We start from the raw sequence: 25459 nt of genomic DNA, 5'->3' as shown, positions 1-25459 counted from the left end.
AAATGATGAATTTATATCGTCCCAAAAGGTTGCCCTAAAAGTAAATAAGAGCTAAGGAGTGGATAGGAAATGAGATGTAAAATTATCCAAGTCAGCAGCATCTTTCACGTTCTGGGCAGTCTGCTTAGGGTTGGGCTTAACCCTAAGCAGCTTCTTAGCAAATTTCACAGTGTCGCCTTTGCTGCTTAAGGTTAAGCGGACCTTGACAAATCTCGTGACTTAGAGTAAAATGGACTTTTACGCTCTGCTTTACTTGTCTGCTCCTTAATTCTTAGCTTTACCTAAGCATGATATTAAGCAAAGCTTCAAGCAAATTCCGGCTGGTTTGCTCTTTCAAGGCTTGATTTCTTTAACTTTCCTCCATGCTTAAAAAACTCTAAATCTCTTCAAATCACTTCCTATTGCACTCATTGATCTTCGATTTGCCACAAAATCCTATCAAAAACAACACAATTACAAAAATCAAATATAAAGTATCTAAAGTTAACAAATAAGATAAAATAAAGCTAAAAACATAAAATACACTAAAATATGAGGACAAAAAGGATGCAAAACTACCCTAAAATGCCTATATGAAATGAGTGTAAGAGAGGCCGGGGCCACACAATTATAATTTCATAAACATTCATGGTAAATTATTGAAAATACATAAGCATTATGTTATTTCATAATATACAAGAGTTTATTCAATTGTTCAATATTTTCTCAAATTTAGAGACAAAGGAATTGGATGGAAAATCAGAGTAATATAATGATTTTTTTCTTACAATTACATTGCCAAACTTGCACCGACTCCACTTTATTTTCACCAAGCTTATTCATTTTCCATACATCCAAACATAAAATCCAATTAATCAATCAATCACTCCCAAAAAACTCGCTCTCATTTCTTGGGTACATCATTTTTTTATAAGTAAAATTATTTAATTAAATAAAGCATGCACACCACCAATTATTAATACAAGGCCTTCTTGGTTCATTATTCACCACGAGCTGCACAATGTCAGTAACCAAAAGTTCACCGCCGGCAGTGTTGTGGCAGTGGGTGTAAAATAGGCTTTGAGGCGTGATGAATCACTATCTTTAAGGTATTAATTGCCCCCACTATATTGCTGCAAGGTTATGGCAATATACCTCCAGGATACAACAAAGCTTGAAATCTGCAGACAGCAACTCCTGAAGATTTCCCTTAAGAACTCTTTATATGAACTGAATTTAGAGAGATTAGAAGAAAAGAAGAAGAAGTAGAAGTAGTATATATCTGGATTGAAAAAACTCATCCATATTTATAATGAATGAAAAGCCATGGCACCTTTACTAGATAGACACATCTGTCTATCTCCAATAGATACAACTATTTGTGTAATAGACATGTCTGTTTATTAAAAGATACCTATACAAATAGTTGTGACTATTTGTATAGACATATCTATTTATTAACAGACACCTATACAAACAGTTATGACTTTTGTATAGAACAGACATGTCTGTTTATTAACAGACACCTATATAAACAGTTGTGACTGTTTGTATAGAATTGACATGTCTGCCTATTAATAGACACATCTACTTGTTAATAAACACATCTGTTCGTAATTTATTTACGAAAATTACAATATGATAATTATTTTATTTCACACATATACGTGTCAAGTGCCATAATAGAATTATATATATTGAATTATATATATATAATTCTATACATATTTCACTCTTGTCATTCCCTTATATTTTAACAATATAGGAATTCTTTCTCTCTATACTGTCTAATATACAAGCTATTTATAACAGGCAGGGCATGTTGCCGCGTGTGTATTTCCGTTCGCCAGTCATCCAATGGCTCTCTTTGGCCTGGTGTGTAGACTAGCAAAAGAAGCTCCTCAACTGCAGTTTTCTTTCCTCTGCACTCAAAGATCAAACTCAATGGTCTTGTCAAATGAAACTAATATCCTCCCAACCAATATCAAAACCTATGACGTGGACAATGGCTCGCCGGAAGGGATTGATCACTTAACATTAGATCATGCACTGGAAGGTAAGTACTTCTTTAAACAGTTCCCGGGGAACTTCAGACGCGGAATTGATACAGCGGTGGCAGAGACAGGTGGTAGAAGTGTAACCTTCCTGATAATAGATGCCTGTTTCTCGTTTGACCTTGGCAAGTTGGCCGAGGAGATGAATGTGCCATGGGTAGCGTTTATGGTACCTGCACCTCATGATCTTGCTGTCTGGTTCCAAAAGGATCTCATTCAACAGCTCTACACTAATGCTCAAACCCACGATGATCACCCAGAAGACCAAGTCGTAGATATCATTCCAGGTTTACCTCCAGTACCCTTTAAAGACTTCCAAGATGAAGTGTTCCAGAGAAATCCCAGTAGTCCAGTTGTCCAAATTTTATCATCAATGGCACAAAAAATAACTCAAGCATCTGCAATTGTGTGGAGCTCTTGTGAAGAACTAAATCCTAGTTTCCTCACAAATTATCTCAAGTCCAAGGCTCAAAATTTACTCTTTGTGGGTTCATTAAACCTATCCGGCACAGATGCTACAGGGCACCTGACATGGCTGGATAGACAAAAAACTGCGTCTGTTGTATATATAAGCTTCGGAACAGTCGCAGCCCCTGGTCGTGAGGAGTTAGAGGCATTAGCTGAAGCGCTTGAAGAGAGGGGTGTTCCATTTCTTTGGTCTCTCAAGGACAAGTTCAAGGAGTATCTGCCTGATGGATTTATTGAGAGGACTCGAACCCGCGGAAAGGTGGTTCCATGGGCATCCCAGAGGAAAGTACTGGGACATCGTTCAATTGGTGTACATGTGACTCAAAGCGGCTACGGTTCTGTTTTAGACAGCATCCTGTGTGGAGTGCCAATGATATGCAGGTCAGTGTGGGCAGACAATCATTTGAATGCGAAGATGGTGGAGGAGGTGTGGGGGATTGGAGTGAGATTCGAGAATAGAGTAATCACTAAGTCTGGAATGCTCAAGTGTTTGGACATGATTTTCCAACAGGACAAAGGGAAGGAGATCAGACAAGCAGCTACTGCCCTCAAACAAGTTTTGGAAAAGGCAGCTGGACCAGATGGCGTTGCTGCTAAACATTTCGAAACTCTGTTGCAGATTATCTCTGAGAAGTAAAGCATATTATGGATCTTTGAGAAGTAAAGCTTATTATGGAGTTCTTCTTCTTCTTCTTCTTCTTCTTCTTCTTCTTCTTCTTCTTCTTCTTCTTCTTCTTCTTCTTCTTCCAGGACCATGGTCCCTAATAATGGTCGAACAAGATGTATAAACTTAATTATAGAGTGTTATCTTTTTCATGGGTGTGTCTGTAATAATCAAGTGCATGTGTTATGTACTAGAGTGCTTAGCATTTTTGTGCCATGGATTTTGTTTTTGTTGTCGGATCTCAATCTGTTTCACTTGTACCGCCTGTTCTTGGCGTGCGGTATTTTGTTCTGTTTTTGCTTACGCTGATTTTGAGATTCTTTAATATGAATCCCATATAATTATCTCTTGAATCCATAGGAGAACATATGTGGCAAAAATTTTCCTGACTGAATATGAGCCCCTTAAATTTCGTGAATGCTTCAAAAGCTTGTAATTTCTCTTTCAAGAAATGGATTTATATTTTGCGTGAATGAATAAATAAGAAATATTTATTCGTAATACGAGAAGTTAGATTCTTCATTTATATGGGACCGCATATATCTTAAGCATACATTAATTGAAGTGGCTGTGAACTCTTAATCGAGAGATAGAATAATGATTAATATTTTATTGATGGGTGTCATTTCTTTTATGATCAAATGAACTTTATTGCAATTACAGAATTAAAAAATAAACTAAAATAAAACAATAAATATTTGCATGAATCTCTCTTTTAATATAGAGCAACATTTATCTTCTATTATAATCAAATAATAATTACATTAATAAATTTAAAATATTATTTTATCTATTAACTCAATTACACCTAAGAAATACTACTAATTAATTGTATATAATAAATACATTAATATTTCCCTTTCAATCTCCCTTGAACATAGCTTAATGTATGTAAAACTTGACACCACACTTGCCATATTATTAGAATAGTTTATCCATCTCATTATCCTTTAGACATAACTAAACTATTTAGCTTCCCATCATGGCAATACTCTCTTCCTTATGAGAGGTAACGAATAAGAGTCCCTTCCTAGCACTTGTATTTTATGCTTTTTCTTCACATATGGGTTAAAATCATAATACCCTGAATTTTTAAATAATTATTTTATATGTAAATTACAATATTTTAATATAATAAATATTATGGTAATTAATTTGAAATTTCTGAATTTTCAAAATTAGGTTTTTATTTTTCAAGATAATTAATTTTATCGATTTTTAAAAATTAATTTAAAGACCATATGGTAAGTTTTAAAAATATAGTTGAACTCCACAATTTTTTTTTGAGTTTTCTATAATTTTTTCGAAATTTTCAGGCCTCATTTTAGTTCCCAGAGCAGAGTAAAAATTAATTTTTGAGTACTTTGAATCAAAGTGGCTGAATCAAACTGGACCGAATCGGACCGATCGAATCAGAGTAGTCTCTTTTTCCTTCCTCCTTCCTTCTCCTGTGCACCACTCCCTCCCTCCCTTCTCTCTTCTTTTTCTCTCTCTCCTCCCTCCCCCACCACCGGCCAGCCACGTCCCTTTGCTTCCTTGTCACTAGCGCACCTCCAGCTGGTCTCTTCTGCTGCCACCGCACCACTGTCCAGCCAGAAATGTGCCTAGAACTTTCACTCTCCTCGGTGCGATGCTTCGGCTTCTCGAGCCGATTCCAGCCTATCCGGCCACCGATTGGACCGGGTTTAATTCCTTCGTGTTCTACTCTTCGAAAGCTTTTTATAGACACTTATTTTGCTAATTTTTATAAGACAGTTTGTGCGACCACCGGCAGTTTTAGCTCATTTCGACTTTTGGGATAAATTTCTCCCAAATTGTGAATCCTACGGAGATTCTGAGACCACCGGCACGCTCCACTCGATGAGAGCTTTGTAACTACACCAATTTGAAATTTTTTTGACACCGAAATTCTTGTGGGTCCCAAGAACTTTGCAATAATTTTTTGGGTCTTTAACAAGTTTGTTTAATTAAATAAAAATTTTATTCTAACTCCTAGTGTTGTGGGTTTCACGTAGGTGTTCTCGTTTTGAGGAAATTCCACTAGTGACCAGGATTGCATTTTCGGGCTAGACAGATAGGATGCTAGAGCCACTTCAGAAGTGAGTTAATATTATAGTGTGATATCCCTAACCCATCTACAGTGTAGCCGAGCAAGATATGCCACACAGTGTACCGGAACATCATATTTTATCTCAATTATTTTTATCATTCCTTAATTTATTTCTTTATAGTTGTGAAGTGCAATTTGTGAAATTTAATTCATTTAAGTCATTTATTAAAATTTTAAATTCATTTGAGGTTCCAAAAATTTTATAAAAAATTCGACAGAGTACCGGCTAAAAAGGGAGAAAACAATTCTTCAGAATCTGTGAAAAACACTTCCAATAGTCATTCTATTCCACAACTCCCAATTATCACATCAATTTTCAACAATTTCTCAATAATTCTTCCATTTCTCATTCGTTCATTTAACATCATAATCATGTACATTTCATTTATAAACACAAATTTACAAATACTGACATTCATACCAAATTATATTACATAAGTTTCAATTTATACTTGAGAAAATAAAAGTTGGATTACAAATAGTACAAACAGTATAAAATACCAAAATGGGACCTAGTGTCCTACCAATGCACTGTAGCCTGTGAGGTGACACGGAAACTATGCAGAACTATGAACGGCCTCACCTAGTCTGTGGTCTACTGGGCTCCCTGTCCAAATCTTCAGTACCTAAGCGTTGCAAAAGCGACACGCTAAGCATAAAGCTTAGTGGTGCCAATAATACAAGAAAATATAATATGCAAATAAAGGTAAAAAAAATTTCCTAGGTATTGTGTTTATAAGAAATAAATAATTATTAACTTATTGTTTAGTCGAAGGCTAATTACATTTTATGATATTAACTCTTTCTAACATTTTATTGATCGTTTTCTTTGATGATTTTGAGCCTCATTTTATTGTAATTATTCTTATTCTTTATCTTAATATTTAATTTCCTTACTTTCTTTAATAATCAATTCAATTACATTTATACTTTTCTATGCCCAAGTAACTTATACTAACTGACCCGACTGGATAAACGGATAAACTAGCACTGGATACCAGGTACCTTGGGCCGTCACACTATCGGTCACAATGTGTTTCCCAGTGTGCAAACAGAATGACTAATATGCCATAAAAGCAATAAGGCATAAAGCCAAGTATAACATCATAATTAGTATAGCCATAGGCTATCATATCACAGAATGGCATGGAGCCATACATTATACGCAGTACTGCTATCAGAACCCTATTGGCATGCTAACCTATCCAAACCAATCACATTAGGCCTACTAGGGCATATTACAAAGTTATTTCTTAAATATTTATACTTAACATGTAAGGTTACTATTCATTTAGTCACACAGCCTAAAAGTTGGCATTTATTTTTACTCGACATAAACGAAAAATTAAATCTTCTATAAAAATAAGAATGTGCAATTTTAATTAATAAACAAAAAAGAAGTTCAAAAAATTTTAGGGTCTAGTAGATTGCTCATCCAAAATTATACGCCAAAGTTGTAAAAGACAATCACAGAAACTAATATATTGATGTATGATTCCTGTGTATCATATATCTGCATGCTGCTGTTTTTGACTTTAATTAACTGATATTTGAATATAGTTTGGCTCCTCTTCTGCTTGCTGCTTCTTGTAAGCATGGTTTACCCACGAAAAGATTGCCAAATAAGCATCTTAAACAGTTTCAGGCCACACCATGTGATGGCCTCTTCAATAGATTGTTGTATCAGCTGTTGTACATCTTTAATTTGAACTAACTGTTATACATCTTCAATAGGTTGGCTTATCAGCTGTTATACGTCTTTAGTTTGGAGTTTCTGTAAAATACTTCTCACGCTTTTTCTATTCATTTTCTTTTCTTCCATGTTTCATTTATTATGAAGGGTAATATCTTTTTTTCCCCCCCAGGTTGAAAAATATAAAGATCCACGGGATGCTTGTGCCGCAATTGTCGCAATTGTAGCTGAATCTTATCGACTTTGGCTACAGTATGAAACTCGTACTGATGACATCACTGTGATAGTTGTGCATGTTGATGGACTAACTGATGTAAGTGAACTTCTTGCTTATATCTATATATTTTTTCTTGATTCATTTTGCCTCAACGTCATCTGAACTCTCCCGTTCCTTTTTTTTTCTTCTCTTTCTCAGAGTGCTGTTGGTCAATCAACAGGTCCAGGTTCCTTCTTACGACCCCCTATTCCTCAAGTTGTAGAGGTGACAGGCTCAGAATCTCCTTCAACCTTTAGCTGGAACTCTAGGAACCATCGTGTGAGGCATGATTTATCTCGGGCTCGGCTTCGTGCAATTGAGAGTTCACTTGAGAAAAGGAAAATTTGGGTTCCTCCCTCTCCAGCCCATAGGAAAACTTGGGAAGAAGAAGTAAATATTCTCTTATATATGTATTGTGTCTGCTTCTGCATAAACTTATGGCGCATTTCTGTCAAAGTGTTCTTGCTTGGAATTTTCATGTTTGCTAAGACCATGCATGTTCATATGCCTACAGGAGCACATCGAGAGGGCATTGCATGACCACTTCCTTTTCAGAAAGCTTACTGATTCTCAGTGCCATGTTTTGTCGGATTGCATGCAAAGAGTTAAAGTCCAGCCAGGAGAAGTTGTAGTTAAACAGGTTACTCCATTCCCTGTTTTCCTGTTTAATAATTTAAGTTGCTTACTTTATTAGGATTCTTTAACTGATACCTGGCGTTGATGACACCGATCAAAGGTCAGCAAAAGCTAGGAAAAAAAATAACGGCCTACAACCAAGTCTGTTTGGTCAAAAAGATGTATAAATGTGTTGCTTAATAGGAACATGTAAATTTAAAAGAACCTCAGTGCTGGGCTCATGTTCTGAAACACTCTATAAGCATGAAAGACTTAAATAGTCCGCACCTGAATCAGAAAATTTGAATCCAAAGGATAAGCTGACTGCAACCTTTGCTGGTAATTTTTAATCCATGCATATGCAGATGTAAATAGAGTAAACAACTTCTGTTTAATACTGATATTATATTCCCAAGGCTGAATTAAACATTACCATCTTTATAATATACACAGTAGAAAACCCATGTACAGTTGACATAAATTTGAATTAAATGTTAATCCACATAATAAGTGGGCCTATGATTTGTGATATAATAAAGGATTTTATTCTTCTTTCATGACATTATGGGTAGAGTTTTATTGCTAAGTGTAGAATTTTATTGATAATTTTAATTGGCAAGGTGGTGAAGGTGATTGCTTTTATGTTGTTGGTAGTGGAGAATTTGAGGTCTTTGCCACCCAGGTTTGTTTTTCTGTTACTTGATTAAATTGTCAATGTTGTCCCAAAATAGTCCAAGAGGGGGGTGAATTGGACTTTAATAATTTTTCGGCCCTTGCTTGTAGCCTAATGAAAAATTGTGGCTTTGTTCAACTAGATGCTTCTTAATATATAATGACAGTGATATGTATTTCAATAAAGTGTCCCTAAGTTGCAAGTTAAGCTTTAATCAATATTTATAGCTATCAAAACATGCATCACAAGACTTTCAACTAATTTCTCATCATACTCATAAATCCTCAAATATACCAACTCAATATATTCAATCAATATTCAAGGTCATGTATAAAAATTAAATTGCACAAAAGTAAAGAGGTTAAGGTTAGAGAGATCAAACATAATGATTTTTATAGTGGTTCGGCTTAACTAGCCTACATCCACTCTCTCAAAGAATCCTCTTTGAGTCTTCTCTCCACTATTTGCTCTTTTAAAGGCAAGAGACCACAAGCCCTTTACAACTTTTCAACACCAAGCTTTTACCAAGGTAGCTTGAACCCTTGACAAGTGCTATCTCAAGCACTCACACTCTCAAGCTTCAATAGGTGCTTGTACAACCTCTCTTAAATGCAACTTAATGTTTTTACACTCACTCTTACTCAATACAAATCAAACTATAAAGAAGAGATGAGTTGATTTGCCAATGGTAGCTCAAAAATTTTAAAGCTCTTGAATGAAAGCAATAAATGAAAAATCAAAGTTGGAGTTCAAATGTAAGCTTTCATCAAGTGTAAAATGGAGTAAATAAGGTGTATTTATAGTCCCAAATCATTTTAGACCGTTTGAAACCTTTTTGGAACGTTATACACACTGTTCAAGACAAAATAGCCGTTATTTTGTCTTGTTGTGCGAAGTTGAGCAGCTCTGATAATTTAGCAAAATTAATGAAATTTTTGCAATAGCAGTAAACTACTATTTTAGCAAACACATTAGCAAACTAATATTTTAGCAAAGCAGTTAGCAAACTAAGTCAACAGCTGCATGTCTCAACTTGAAAAAAAAATTAGACCTTAAGATGAAAAATAAGTTCCAATAGCAGTATCCAAGGTCATGATGAGAAAAAGTAATCAGAAAATAAAGTTTCATTTTTGAGCTCCTTCGACTAAATTCTCATATATTCTTTTCACATAAGACCTAAGACTCAATCTCTAACTCTATGACTTTCATACCTTTACTTTGAGTCTTGGCTTTCATATTCTTGTTCTTTTCTCATTTTGGATTTGTCTTGAGATGCCTTTGAGTATTCTTCCTCCTTAAATGCAACTTCAAAAATTCTTTATGAATAAGGAAAGGAATCTACACATCACTTTAAAGTTGGGTTAGATAGATTCTGTTTGAGTTTTGTTATCATCAAAATCAATGCTCATTTTGAGCTATACGGGGTCAACAATCTCCCCCTTTTTGATGATGACAAAACTCAATTGAATCATCAATCAAGAAACAATAAAAATGAGCGTAAGATTATGTATATCCAAGCAAGTTAGTATGCAAAAAAAATGCTCCCCCTAAATATATGCACATAACTTCCAAGACATTTATCAGCTATACAAAAACTCCCCCTGAGTTTATGCTATAAGGCATGTTCACAAGATATTCACAATATTCTAAAAAAAAATATGCACATAAACATGCTTCCATTTGTCAAAGTATAAACACATATCCATCCTATCAAAGTATAAACACATATCCATCCTATTCTCCCCCTTTTTGTCATCATCCAAAAAGGAAACAGGAGAAAATAATCCAAAAAGAATCAAGTTAGCCCAAACTTAAACGCAGTAAGGTAAACAGTAATAAACTAAAAACAGTCAACAATAATAGCAAACAGACTAGTAAACTAAAAATGCAGATAGGAAACTAAAAATCCAGATTAGATGCTAATCATTTAAGTCTTTTGCTCTTGCGAGTAGCTTTGGAAGGCACCATCTTCTTCCTGGTGGGTTTAGCAGCAGGTGGCTGAGAACCTTGGTCAGCTAACTGGTCATGCTTCTAGGGCTCATCTTCATCAGATGGTGGTTGAAGAGCAGCAGCTAGTGACTGGTATGGATTTGACACGGTCGACTTAGTTCTTTTTCTACCTTTCTTGGCTGCAGGGGCAGTAGCTGCAGATAGTTGAGATGGAGAACTCTCTTGGTGATCCTTTAGAAAGGCTTCCTTCTGCTGCGTAGGGGCAGCTGCAGGTGCCAGAAGTGGTGCACTTGGAGGTTCAATTGGTGGCTCATTTTCGGGTTCTACAATCTTTTCACTACCATGCTCAATAGGGACATCAGTTGCAGGACCAACTTCAGGTTCAATAACCTGCTCACTAGCATGGTCAACAGGGGCTTCATGTCACACCTTACCCCTCTGTAAGGCATAACATGATCCCGTAGTATACCTAATGAATTACCAACTCCGTCTACTGATAACCCATTAAATACACTATAAGGGATTTTAAAAACTTTTCTTACTTCTTTTACGATGGTGAGCACTATTTACAGTGTTAAAAACTTTGGTGAACCGAGGTGAAACAACTAACTCATTTGATTTTTTTTGAATTTCTGTAAAAATTTTGGCAAGGTGCCATCTGTATTTTGGATAAATTCTTGAAAACTGTAAAAGCACTTCTATAATTTTCCAAATCTCAACTTCAATACATTTCTCAACACAACAATTCATCAACTCAATTCCATAGAAATTTTTTCAAAGTCTGAGATAAGGAAATATAATACAACTTTTACAATCCAAAACACTCATAATTAATTTACAACTACAAGTACAATTTAATTTAATTTACACCTTCTACAAAACAAATACAATATGTACATACATGCTCATACATTACAAAAGCAAAAGCGGTATACTCAATATACCGTAATCGGATGTATATGGGTCTCTCTACTGCGCAATAAAGCTATCGAGACAATGTCTCGATGGTGCACAACATTAACCAAATCCAATTTAAATCACAATTCATAAGTCATGTAAATAGTGGATACTTAAAATCATAATTAAATTCAAGACAATAATTGTCAACAAGAATTTAAACTCCATTTCTCAATATCACAATAATTTTCCATAAGTCGATCGGGTTTGAATTCAAAAGGCGGTATATGTCAATGAGAGTTTAAATCCATTTCACAATCTCACAATACACATCAATAAATCACACACTTAATCATGATCCATAATTCAATTCATCCCAAAAGCCGATGGCTAATGAGGTATTCAATTCATCCCAAAAGTCGATGACTAATGAGGAATAACATGGCTAGCTAGCAAAAATATGAGTACTCATTCTATTCGTCCTCAGGCACACACCTCAACACTTAATGAGAGGGAATTCAATTCATCCCACTAGACAAGCTAGAGAGGAATACAATCAATATACATGATAGTGTGGTTTCAAACCATTTCTAATGCTTTTTAATCAATAAGTATCCATCAATGTCATTCAAACCATTTTTCACGATTTCAAACTATTCACAATATTTTTCAATCAATAAATATTCCTCAAACACATTTCCACAATTTGAAATAATGATATACAAATAATCAATATTTATTTCCATTGAAAATAATTCAAAAGAAAGCAGTTGTTGTGCACAAACCTCTCGATATTTGTCTCTGGTCTTGACTCGATTTCTTTCCCTTTTCTTTGAGTCCTTGTTAATCGAGAAACACAATTTGAAGTGTTTGATACCAAATTAAACTATCTCTATCGATAGGGTTTGGTAAATAATGCTTGAACTCAATTATTCGCTTAATCACCTAATATACCGACCCTCGATGCGATTTAGGTAAATTAGGTTTTAGTGTCGTTAAAATGTCACACCCGAGAGGGTGTTAGGTTTGGTCTGTTTTACAAAAATCATATCCTCGCTTAGTGCATTTTAATGCAAATTCTGGTTTGACCTAACCGGACGATCTAGTTCCCTCGGTTTTGGTCTCGGTCGAAACTACAAACTTGTAGATCTAGGTCTTATTGCACGGTGCAAAATTTCAGGTCAATCCGAGTTAAGTAGACCAAGTTATGGTCATTAAACTATTGCTGGACAAATGGTACCATTTTAGGTCAATTTTAGGTCAAAGTGGTAAATTCTGGTTCGGCCAGTTTTTGGACCCGAACTTGTACAAGTTGTTTGACTTGCTTATGGTCATTTCTGGGCTTTGTTGTCTTCATAAGACTTGTAGGTATGGGTCTTAACTATTCTTGGTCAAAATTTCAGGTCAATTGGACCTGGTTTGAGTGAGTTATGGCCTAAACACTCACTGCTGCCCAAGTGGTCATTTTCAGGTCCTTTTTGCATCTAATCCGAATTGGTCAAATTTTTAGGTCACCTTGCAAGCAGAATTTTGGCATGGTTTCTCAATGAAAGTTGGCACATTTTGTGCCTAGTTTCACCTCAAATTGGTCTCATACTAATTAAGGTTACACATTCAAGGTTATAGGCCAAAATATATACTGCCCTTAATATGCATTACACACACCAACTTCAAACACATTATTTACCTTGCAAGGTTTACTTCCATACCCTACCAAACTGTTTTGGCACATTACCAACAACATTTACTACATTACATTAGCATTATTTTGGGCAGATTCCAATCACCATCAACACACCAATTATCATTCACAATCACAATTCTAAGTACCATTACAATTACACCTAAACACTACAAACATTACATACACTTTACAACTTTAATTTACATACTTAACATCAATCCTTCTAGGTCAATATGCTGCCCACACTTCCTTCAATATACACCCTTTCTCAAGTGTCCACAAGCTGCCACAAATCACTCATCAACATCACATTGCCGTACCATAAGTTAATTTCCATCAAAGTGTATAATTCACCATATATACATGCATTAAATCACTAGGTTACTAAATCACCATGAACAACATTATTTCTCAACAATTATATGCACAATTTCCTCATCAAAAACGTGACCATGGCTGTCTAAAATGACAACAACAATAACCCATCAAACTCAAAATTTTCCTTCACCAAACTAATACCCATAACATGCACATAAACTTTAACAAAGAAATTCTCAAAATTATGAACTTACCTTATGCTTGGAGCTTGTTAAACCTTGCTTAAACTTCCCAAAATTGGTATCAATATCTTCCTTGTGGTGTGTAGACCATTTTTCATGAAAGAAGCTAAGTGAATGTAGTTGAAAATGGAGGATGGATCAAGCTTTGCCCAAAACGGCCATGGAGGTTTTGTGTTCTTCAATTCGGCATTCTTGAGAGAATATGAGGAAAATGGAATTTCAGATGGTGAGTGGACCATATCAGCCACATTTCAATATTAAATTAATCCTATAGTGGTCCACTAAGAAGAATTAAATCATATATTAAGTTAACGTTCCCATAATCCATATTTAACCCATGATTTCCACTATTTATTTTAGGTACCACCAAATTAATTTTTCATTTCATTTTCTAAGTGTAATACTAATTATTTTTAATGGACATTTAGGTCAAAAGACACTTGGGATGTCAAATGACCATAATGCCCCTGGGTGGCTTTCCGATTTTTGAAACACCGTATTTTGTCTTTTTCGATTTCTCACTTTTCTTTGTACTAATTATTTAATTTTTCTTTGATCTTTCTAATGATATTTACTCTTCAACAATGGTCTATTTAAGTCCTAAAATGTTTCGGTTCCGCTAGTCAACGGTCCACTGTGACTTCCGTCATGATCACCCATCGCTAGGTTTCCCGGCTCACTTACTCGGTTACATTTCTTTGCTATGATTTTTTCTTTGTTTTTCTTTTCTTGTATTTCATTATTTTATGTCTCCTCACTCATATTGAAGTACGGTTCTAGGCATCCTAAACGCGAACTTTGGGGTGTTACACTTCAGCTGCAGGTTCAAGTTCAGATTTAACCACTTGTTCACTTTCATGTGCCACAGCAGCTGGAAACTCACCAACCTTATTACTTTCACCCCTATCAGGACTATGAGCAGATACTTAAGTAGCAGCCTCAACTTTAGTTGGAAAACCAGTTTCCTTGGCCTGCTGAAGATCCACAATTAGCTTCTTTGATTCCTCATTTTGAGTAAGCAAGTGACTCACTTTGTAGTCAACCACATCCACAAATTTTCTCAGACGTTCAATGGACTGATGGGTTGAACTAAATTGCTCATTAACAACAGCTTTTAGCCCTTGAAGCTCACTCATAAACTCATTTGTAGAATCTGAACCAACCTTAGCTGAGGAAGAACCACCTTTTTCAAACCTTTTCTTTCTTCCATCAGTGTCAGAGTAAATTTCTCTAAGCACAATCAAATCAGTCCTAGAACTTTCCTTAGAGACATTTACATTCAGCTCTTTAAACACAGCAGTCAAGAGATGTGCATAAGGCAATTTTCCAATCCCATAAGCTTTGCACATGTTCTTAAAAATCAAATAAGCCAAATTCATCCTTACTTTGTTAACAATGTGCCACATGATACACATGTCTAGGTAACTCAAATAACCATAACTCCCAGACTTAGGACAGAAAATGTAGTTCACCATACTGTGAATGATTTTAATATGTTGAAAAGCTTTTGTGCTAGTGGACTTTTCATTTGTGGCAGTGTTGACAGGGAACACTTCATTTTCAAACTCAGCCAAATTAAAGCCTGGAACCCTAGCAACATCTCTATGAGTGGAGATTTTATTTCCATCATTAGGCAAGTTCAAAGCCGTAGCAATCATCTCAACAGAAACAACATACACACTATCATTCAAAACAACTTCAAATTTGTCTTCATCATCAACTGCTCTTAAAGTTCTATAAAAGTCTTGAACAAGTCTAGGGTCATACGCATTGGTGCACTCACAAACAGTCATCCATTCTTGAAACTCAAAAAGTTCTTTGAATTGAAAATTTACCTGACCAAAGTACTCCCATTTGATAAATTTACAATCAAGCAGCGCCTTATCCACTGAACCCGAAGATTGGGCAGCGCCCTTTTTGCGTTGGGTATCAATCCCTCGCATTTTTCTCCCCTTTTTCTTTTCTGGTACCGATACAGTGGGTTCGACAGCCTTGGATGGGTCGGAGGATGCACTAGTTGAGTCAGGTTCAGGTGAGTTCTTCTTTTCTTTCAATTTCTTTCGTAATGCGGCAACAGGGATATCGTCAGAGGCCGAGGAGGACGACGAACCAGCAGCAGCAGCAGGGGTTTTGCGTTTAGCTCGAGCCATCGGTGGAAAAAAATGGTGAAATCTAAAATGGCTTTCGGTAAGTGATGAATGAAGAAGAGAAGAGAGAGATGAGCGGATAGATGAGAATGGGTTTGATTTGCCGGAAAGAAAATTTTTGGAGGTGTAATGTCGTGAACCAATGCAGAGGAGAGAGAGGGTGACGGTTTCGTGTGGCAGAGGATTTAAGTTCTCTTGAGTCCCGCGCTTTTCTATTCCAGTGTACTTTATCTGAACCTTTTTTTTTAATATTTCAAATATGTCTATCTATCTTTATATGCACACACACACACACACACACACACACACACACACACACACACACACACATATATATATATATATATTTCTACATGTATGACATAGCACTGAGAATGTGATACCAAATGTGAATAGGTAAGTGCATTGCTGGACACGCAGAGAATTTCAAGCACAATCAATTTTTGGTTTGAAATTTGAACAGTACACGATATAGCAAACTAATTTTAGTCACGCAACATAAGCATACAACTTAGTAAACTAATTTCTCGAGTACACAAACAAGTTAGCTAATGTTCTTTAGAGATTTCTCAGCAAACTTATATCACTGCAAATCACTTACACATTGGATAATATGCAGATATATTACTATGACTTAAATTTCAAGCAAGTGGTTCACACATACCAATTTCCCTTCTAATTTTACAAAAGGTTTCCTCATTAAGTGGTTTTGTAAAGATATCAGCAAGTTGATTTTCAGAGGCAACAAATTCTATTTTGATATTTCCATTTTGAACATGATCTCTAATAAAATGATGTCTGATCTCAATATGTTTTGTTCTTGAATGTTGGATTGAATTTTTGATCAAGTTTATGGCACTTGTGTTGTCACATCTAATTGGAACAAGATTATATTTTAAACCAAAATCTTTCAATTGTTGTTTCATCCATAAAATTTGAGCAACACAACTACCAGCAGCTATATATTCTGCCTCAGCTGTAGATAAAGCTACTGAAGTTTGTTTCTTACTGTGCCAAGAAACTAGCGCAAGACCAAGAAATTGACAAGTACCTGAAGTACTTTTTCTATCCAATCTACTTCTAACAAAATCGGAATCACTATAACCCACAAGATTAAATGATTCACATTTTGGATACCATAAACCAATTGAATATGTGCCAATGAGATATCTAAAGATCCTTTTAACTGCACTTAGATGTGATTCTTTTGGACACGATTGAAATCTTGCACACAAGCAAACACTAAAGTGTATATCTGGTCTAGATGCAGTAAGGTACAAAAGAGAGCCAATCTCTATAAAGCTTGGTATCCACTTCTTTACCTTTTTCATCATTGTCCATTTTAATTGTTGAACTCATAGGTGTGCCCATGCTCTTCAAATCTTCCATTTTAAATTTCTTTAGCATATCCTTGATGTACTTTGATTGATTTATGAAGATGCCATCTTTCATTTGCTTAATTTGAAGTCCAAGGAAGAATGTGAGCTCACCCATCATGCTCATTTCAAATTCATTCTGCATAATCTTAGAAAATTTCTTGCAAAGAGATTCATTAGTAGCACCAAAAATTATATCATCAACATAAATTTGCACAATGAGCATATTATTATGATGCTTCTTAACAAAAAGTGTTGTGTCCACTTTGCCTCTTTGGAAATCATTTTGTAAAAGAAATTTACTAAGCCTTTCATACCATGCTCTAGGAGCTTGTTTTAAACCATATAAAGCTTTAGTAAGTTTATAAACATGATTTGGATTCTCATGATTTTCAAAGCCTGGAGGTTGTGCAACATACACTTCCTCATCAATATAACCATTTAAAAATGCACTTTTGACATCTATTTGATAAAGCATAAAATCCTTGTAACATGCAAAGACACACAACATTCTAATAGCTTCAATTCTAGCAACAGGAGCAAAGGTTTCATCAAAATTAATCCCTTCCTCTTGGTTGTGGCCTTGAGCCACTAGTCTAGCTTTGTTTCTAACAACATTGCCTTTTTCATCCATTTTGTTTCTAAAAACCCATTTAGTACCAATAATAGAATGATCTTTTGGTTTAGGCACTAAATTCCAAACTTTATTTCTCTCAAATTGATTTAGTTCTTCTTGCATGGCAAGAATCCAACTTTCATCATTTTGAGCATCTTCAAAACATTTAGGTTCAATTTGTGAAACAAAAGCAACATTACCAAAATATCTTCTCAATTGTGCTCTAGTCATCATCCTCTGAGATGGATCATCAATAATGTCTTCTTGAGGATGATTTCTGTGGAATCTCCATTCTTTAGGTAAATCTTCATGTTCGGGCTCATTTACTTGTAATTCTTCTAAATTTGGCATTTCTTCATTGATTTGATCTTCATTGGCATTATGGATATCTATTGTGGTTTCTCCTTGAGTTTCTTCATCTTTGTCATCAATTTGTTCCATTTCTTGATTTGATATTATATTTTCTTTTCTAAAAACCTGCTCATTATTATCATCACAAACATTTTTCTTTCTGATAGAAAGGTTAGTCTCGTCAAACAAAACATGAATAGTTTCCTCAATAACTAAAGTTCTTCTATTGAATACTCTATAGGCTTTACTCTTTGTTGAATACCCAAGAAAGATTCCTTCATCGGATTTAGCATCAAATTTCTTTAAGTTATCCTTCTTGTTATTTAAAATATAGCACTTACAACCAAATGCTTTGAAATATGAGATATTTGGTTTTCTTCCTTTCCACAGCTCATAGGGGGTCTTTTTCAAAATTGGTCTAATCAAAACTCTATTCAACACATAGCAAGATGTATTAACAGCTTCAGCCCAAAAGTACTTTGGCAAATTATTTTCACTCAACATAGTTCTAGTCATTTCTTGCAAAGTTCTATTTTTCCTTTCTACTACCCCATTTTGTTGTGGTGTTTTAGGAGCTGAAAAATTATGGTTGATTCCATATTTATCACAATATTTCTCAAATAAATGATTTTCAAATTCAGTTCCATGGTCACTTCTTATAGATGTGATGCAAAAACCTTTTTCATTTTGAATCATTTTACTAAAAGAGGTGAATTTTTCAAATGTCTCATCCTTGTGAGCAAGAAAGAATGTCCATGTATATCTTGAATAGTCATCAACAATAACTAAAGCATATGACTTCCCACCAAGACTAGTAGGAGTTACGGGTCCAAATAAATCAAGATGAAGCAATTCTAATGGCCTAGTGGTAGATACAATATTTTTAGATTTAAAAGATGCTCTAGTATGCTTTCCTAGTGCACATGCTCTACATTGAAATTCATTTTCATAATTAATCTTAGGAAGGCCATTAACAAGTTCTTTCTTAGACAATTTTGAAAGTGTATGCATGCTTCCATGACCCAGTCTTCTATGCCACAAATAACTAGAGTTATCAAAAGATACTAGACATGTACCATGATTAGTTTCAAAATTATTCATGTCAAGCAAGTAAACATTATTAGATCTATTGGCAATGAACAATGTGTCATTTTCTAAGTTATTGATTGTACATAGAGAAGAAGTAAACTTTACCTCAAAACCTTTATCACAAAGTTGGCTTACACTTAGCAAGTTGTATTTCAATCCTTCAACAAGTGACACATCTTCAATACAAGGTTTGGTTCCAATTGTGCCATTTCCAATTATTTTTCCTTTTCCTTTATCTCCAAATTTTACATGTCCTCCATCTTCCATTGTGATTTTTGAAAACTTGTCCTTTTCACCGGTCATGTGCTTTGAACAACCACTATCTATATACCATTTTTCACTTTCCTTCATCCCTTTGAAACAAACCTGAAATTTAAACATTAAGCTTCAGGTACCCAAGCAAATTTGGGTCCTTGAGGGTTAGTGACCTTAGGTAAGGTTCCCTTTGGCACCCATACCTTCTTAACCTTAAGAAGATCATTCTTAAGTGCACAAGAACTAATCATATGACCTCTTTTATTACAATAATAACATGTGATATTGGGCAAAGAGGATGTAGATGCTTTAATGAAATGATTTTTGTACTTGTCATAGTTCATGAAACCATCAAAACCAATTCCATATTTTTCATTTGAAATCCTTTGGTTTCCAAGAAGTACATCTAGAGTTTCTTTTCCTTTTGTGAATTTAGCCAAATCATTTGTCAAGGATTCTACTTTTGCTTTAAGAACTTTATTTTTCTCAATGAGCATTTTACAAGTTTCTTTGGAGCTTTTCAACTCTAAGTCTAATTCTTTAAATAAAGCAATTTGTCCTTTATAAAATTCATTTTCTTTATGCACATTGGACATGGCAATATTTTGTGATCTTAATGATTCAATTTCTAAATTCATTTTAGTGCACTTTCTCTTGTAATTTCTATACTCATCATATACTTTAGCGAATGCAAGTTCAAGTTCTTCTACATTAGGAGATTCATAAGAGTTTACCTCATTGTCACTTTCTTCTTCCTTTTGTGAGCTCTCAACTTTCTCTTCAAGTGCCATCATACAAAGAAGAGCAGTCTCCTTGTCACTTGATTCATCATTTGAAGATTCTTCACTGTTACTCCAAACTACTTTCATAGCTTTCTTGCTTCTATCTTCTTTTCCTTTCTTCTTTTTGAGTAATGGACATTTGGGCTTGATATGTCCAGGTTTGTGACACTCATAACATACAATTTCTTCTTTTGATTCCCTGAAATGTTTATCCTTGGGAGTATACTTTTTCAAGAATTTCTTGTATTTGCTTCCTCCCTTCTTGAAAGCTCTTTTGAATTTTCTTGCAAGCATAGCCATTTCATCATCATCATCACTTGAAGCACTTGAGTTATCACTAGAGTCAGCTTTGAATGCAACTCCTTTCTTCTTATCTTCATCTTTGTTTGACTTAAGAGCAATGCTTTTCTTCTTTTTCTGCTCATTTTCAACTTCATCTTTCTTATATACCATCTCATGTGCAATGAGAGATCCAATGAGTTCATCATAAGTGAATGTTTTAAAATCCTTGGTATCTTGGATAACTATAGTCTTTGTTTCCAAAGATTTTGGAAGTGATCTAAGAATTTTCTTCACAAGTTCAGCTTCCTCAAATCTTTTACCAAGTGCTTTGAGAAGATTTACAAGATCGGTAAACCTTGTACTCATATCCGCAATTGATTCTCCTTGCTTCATTTCAAATAGCTCATAATCTCGAATAAGAAGGTTTGCTTTGGACTCTTTGATGACATCAGTTCCTTCATAAGTAACTTCAAGCTTATCCCAAATTTCCTTAGCAGATTGACATTCTGAAACATGATTGTATTCATTAAGGTCAAGTGAGCAATGCAAAATATTAATAGCTTTAGCATTTATAGAAATTTTCTTCCAATCATTGTAATCATATTCATCTTTATGTTTTGGAACATTTGTAGTTCCTGGACCATTATTTTGAGGAATATGTGGACCATTTTTAATAATTCTCCATGCATCAATATCTACAGATTGTATGAAATTTCTCATTCTTACTTTCCAAAATGAATAATTAGTGCCATTGAAGAGTGGTGGTCTAGTGATTGAGTAGCCTTCAGCTAATGGTGCCGGTATACCGGCAGTATTGCTAGATGAACCAACCATTATGGATCACTCTAAGGTTGTAACACCCTAAGCAAGAGAGGCAAGCTCTGATACCAATTTGTTGTCCCAAAATAGTCCAAGAGGGGGGTGAATTGGACTTTAACAATTTTTCGGCTCTTGCTTATAGCCTAATGAAAAATTGTGGCTTTGTTCAACTAGATGCTTCTTAATATATAATGACAGTGATATGTATTTCAATAAAGTGTCCCTAAGTTGCAAGTCAAGCTTTAATCAATATTTATAGCTATCAAAACATGCATCACAAGACTTTCAACTAATTTCTCATCATACTCATAAATCCTCAAATATACCAACTCAATATATTCAATCAGTATTCAAGGTCATGTATAAAAATTAAATTGCACAAAAGTAAAGATGTTAAGGTTAGAGAGATCAAACACAATGATTTTTATAGTGGTTCGGCTTAATTAGCCTACATCCACTCTCTTAAAGAACCCTCTTTGAGTCTTCTCTCCACTATTTGCTCTTTTAAAGGTAAGAGACCACAAGCCCTTTACAACTTTTCAACACTAAGCTTTTACCAAGGTAGCTTGAACCCTTGACAAGTGCTATCTCAAGTACTCACACTCTCAAGCTTCAATAGGTGCTTGTACAACCTCTCTTAAATGCAACTTAATGTTTTTACACTCACTCTTACTCAATACAAATCAAACTATAAAGAAGAGATGAGTTGATTTGCCAATGGTAGCTCAAAATCTTTAAAGCTCTTGAATGAAAGCAATAAATGAAAAATCAAAGTTGGAGTTCAAATGTAAGCTTTCATCAAGTGTAAAATGGAGTAAAGAAGGTGTATTTATAGTCCCAAATCATTTTAGACCGTTTGAAACCTTTTTGGAACGTTATACACACTGCTCAAGACAAAATAGCCGTTATTTTGTCTTATTGTGCGAAGTTGAGCAGCTCTGATCATTTAGCAAACTAATGAAATTTTGGCAACAGTAGTAAACTATTTAGTTTGCTAATGTTTTTGCAAACACATTAGCAAACTAATATTTTAGTAAAGCATTTAGCAAACTAAGTCAACAGCTGCATGTCTCAACTTGTAAAAAAAATTAGACCTTAAGACGAAAAATAAGTTCCAATAGCAGTATCCAAGGTCATGATGAGAAAAAGTAATCAGAAAATAAAGTTTCATTTTTTAGCTCCATTCGACTAAATTCTCATCTATTCTTTTCACATAAGACCTAAGACTCAATCTCTAACTCTATGACTTTCATACCTTTACTTTGAGTCTTGGCTTTCATATTCTTGTTCTTTTCTCATTTTGGATTTGTCTTGAGATGCCTTTGAGCATTCTTCCTCCTTAAATGCAACTTCAAAAATTCTTTATGAATAAGGAAAGGAATCTACACATCACTTTAAAGTTGGGTTAGATAGATTCTGTTTGAGTTTTGTTATCATCAAAATCAATGCTCATTTTGAGCTATACGGGGTCAACAATCTCCCCCTTTTTGATGATGACAAAACTCAATTGAATCATCAATAAAGAAACAATAAAAATGAGCATAAGATTATGTATATCCAAGCAAGTTAGTATGCAAAAAAAATGCTCCCCCTAAATATATGCACATAACTTCCAAGACATTTATCAGCTATACAAAAACTCCCCCTGAGTTTATGCTATAAGGCATGTTCACAAGATATTCACAATATTCTCAAAAAAAATATGCACATAAACATGCTTCCATTTGTCAAAGTATAAACACATATCCATCATATCAAAGTATAAACACATATCCATTCTATTCTCCCCCTTTTTGTCATCATCCAAAAAGGAAACTGGAGAAAATAATCCAAAAAGAATCAAGTTAGCCCAAACTTAAACGCAGTAAGGTAAACATGAATTTGCAGAATGAGGGGCCCTCTGCGTTGTACATCATCCAGAGGGGACAAGTGAGACTCACTTTTGACGCACACATATTAGGTAGTCCAAATGTTGGAAGTCTGAAGTCTGACAATCAAAAAGAGGATAATAATCTGATTAGTGGTAAAATGCTCTGATTGGAAAAGACAGAGGGTAGCTATTTTGGTGAGTGGGTGCTTCTGGGTGAAGATATTGGTTCATTAAGTGCAGTTTCTGTGGGTGATTGCATGTGTTCCATCTTAACAAAGGAAAAATTTGATTCAGTAGTTGGCCCTTTGACAAAGCTTTCACAGGATGTTGAAAAGTATGTTATTATTGAAGGAACGGAAGCGTGAAAAACACAAGTTTATACCATTGAATTCAAAAATTTTCACCTAGGGTCACATGCATCATGCAAGATTTATTTTTATCTATTTGATTTCAATGATAAACAACATATTAAAACTCTTTTAATATGTTTTTGGATCTGTATTTGTCATTTAAGATTTTAAAATTAATCAGATTAATTTTAGAACCCTAGATTAGATCAAGAATGATTACACTAACCTCTTGATGCACTGCAGCGTGTCTGCGCCTTTGAGATTCGTCTTCAGGACACCAGATGTTGTCCCTCTAGCTTGTCCACACCAAGAACACTTATGGCAGCCCTTGAATAGCTTCTAAAGCTTTTTCTATTAATTAGAAAATCAAGTTCTGCCTTTTAAGAGATTAAAGATGTAAACAGGACACTAGAAACAATTTCTAGTGTTCTTAATTCAAGAGATTGATGGCTAATCTCTTTGAATTGATAAGAGATGAAGAAGAAGAGATAAAAACCCTCAAAGTGGCGTGACAAAGGAGTGTGGCTGCTGGTTGTGTTTTATTTTCTCATAACAACACTTAAATAGCTAGGTTAACACATTAAACCCTTGCCACATGTCACCCTTTGATTAGCTCTAGGTTTAAGTGACCCAATCACATTGTGCCAAGTGTCAAACCTATATTTAATCTTGATTTTAATCATCATACATGATTAAAAAACATTTGGCAAGCTTATGTGTAATCCTATGTGTCACCAACTCATGGTGCCACGTGTCACACTGCAAAATGACCAAAATGCCCCTGTGTCTTAATTTTGAGTTCTCAACCCAAAATAATTATTTTTCTTCTTCTAATTAATTTATATCAAATATAAATTAATTAATTAATCTCTATTAATTAATTTCTCATTAATTAAATTCATATTTAAACACTTTAAATATAAATTTAATTTATACTACACATCCAATAATCTAGATTTGGTTTCAAGTCATGCTAGGGACTTTGCAATTTAATTGCAAACCAAACCTATTTAATTAATCAATTAAACTCTTTAATTAATTAATTAAATCATATTTAAATAGGTGATTACTTGTGTATGTGTGTGACTTACTAGGCTCATCACTAATTGGCAATGAGACATGATATCAACTCTTAATATCATCAGAACTCTTTCTTACCATAAATAATTTCTCTAAATCATTTTATGAACCTCATAGACCATGGTTAACACCTAGCATAGCATGCCATAGCCACCCAATTAGTAATAAGGTTTACCTTAAATGAACCTGTAATCATATGTTACCATGCACTAGAATCTCTCTTACAAAAATCCCAACTCAAGCCGGAGTTATGGTTTATGTCAAACTCCATTTGCTATGAATATTATGTTCTCTTTTAATTCCAGTTCTTGATTAAAAAGATTTTCTCATCAGAAACTCTTTTCTGACTAAATCTATCTGTCCTGGCCAGGAACTTGAAACATCAAGAACAATTAAATGAACATAGGATTTTATCTCTATTTACTTAGAGGAACATATTCCATCTTGATAAACACCTACCTCCATATATAACTAGTAGGAGCCAACACATGCCCATATACCCATACACAGTACAAGTATGAAAGCAGTATCAAACTCAAACTACCTATATACAAGATAACTGTATATCTCGTGTCTAAAGATTATATGCCTCGATATGATTTATGACAAAACATTGACAAGAGTAAGCTTCATGTGCTTGTCATAAGTGTCACTGGTTCGGCCTACTTATCATTTATAAGTGCCTATCATGTTTGTTATATGGCATGAGACTCACCATTCCATCTTATTTATATCTCATATAAATAACTTGGGAACAAACACGAATACAATCTTTCTGGATAAGTCATGTCCTTATTATGAAGTATCATCGATTGTGAACCTATTTATGATACTTTGTG

General features: G+C 34.6%; 2 protein-coding genes across 2 annotated transcripts in view; both read left to right on the top strand.

Annotated features, from left to right (window-relative positions):
* Positions 1-23372, top strand: part of LOC131176453 (protein phosphatase 2C and cyclic nucleotide-binding/kinase domain-containing protein-like) — a 65624-nt gene extending 42252 nt beyond the window's left edge. The window contains exon 8 of the mRNA XM_058141510.1: positions 23208-23372. Within this exon, the coding sequence (XP_057997493.1) occupies positions 23208-23357 (150 nt within the window). The 3' untranslated portion in view covers positions 23358-23372. The remainder of the gene's footprint in view (positions 1-23207) is intronic.
* LOC110636337 (anthocyanidin 3-O-glucosyltransferase 7-like) lies at positions 754-3381 on the top strand. The gene is made up of 2 exons (XM_058141511.1): positions 754-1027; positions 1792-3381. Exons 1-2 carry the CDS (start codon positions 1001-1003, stop codon positions 3136-3138), a joined length of 1374 nt encoding a protein of 457 aa, XP_057997494.1. The 5' UTR covers positions 754-1000; the 3' UTR covers positions 3139-3381.
* Positions 23373-25459: the final 2087 nt, after the last annotated feature.

This window comes from Hevea brasiliensis, unplaced genomic scaffold (assembly GCF_030052815.1).
Source record: "Hevea brasiliensis isolate MT/VB/25A 57/8 unplaced genomic scaffold, ASM3005281v1 Scaf115, whole genome shotgun sequence".
In the NCBI taxonomy this organism is placed as follows: domain Eukaryota; kingdom Viridiplantae; phylum Streptophyta; class Magnoliopsida; order Malpighiales; family Euphorbiaceae; genus Hevea; species Hevea brasiliensis.
The sequence above is the reverse complement of the archived record's forward strand: the minus strand, read 5'-3'. Positions and strand labels throughout refer to the sequence as shown.

Bases quoted from the DNA above. Each gene is read 5' to 3' on its own strand.
- LOC110636337 (XM_058141511.1), top strand. From the start codon at position 1,001: ATGTCAGTAACCAAAAGTTCACCGCCG. The intron at 1,028-1,791 runs GCAGTGTTGTGG...TATTTATAACAG, and splicing joins TAACCAAAAGTTCACCGCCG to GCAGGGCATGTTGCCGCGTG.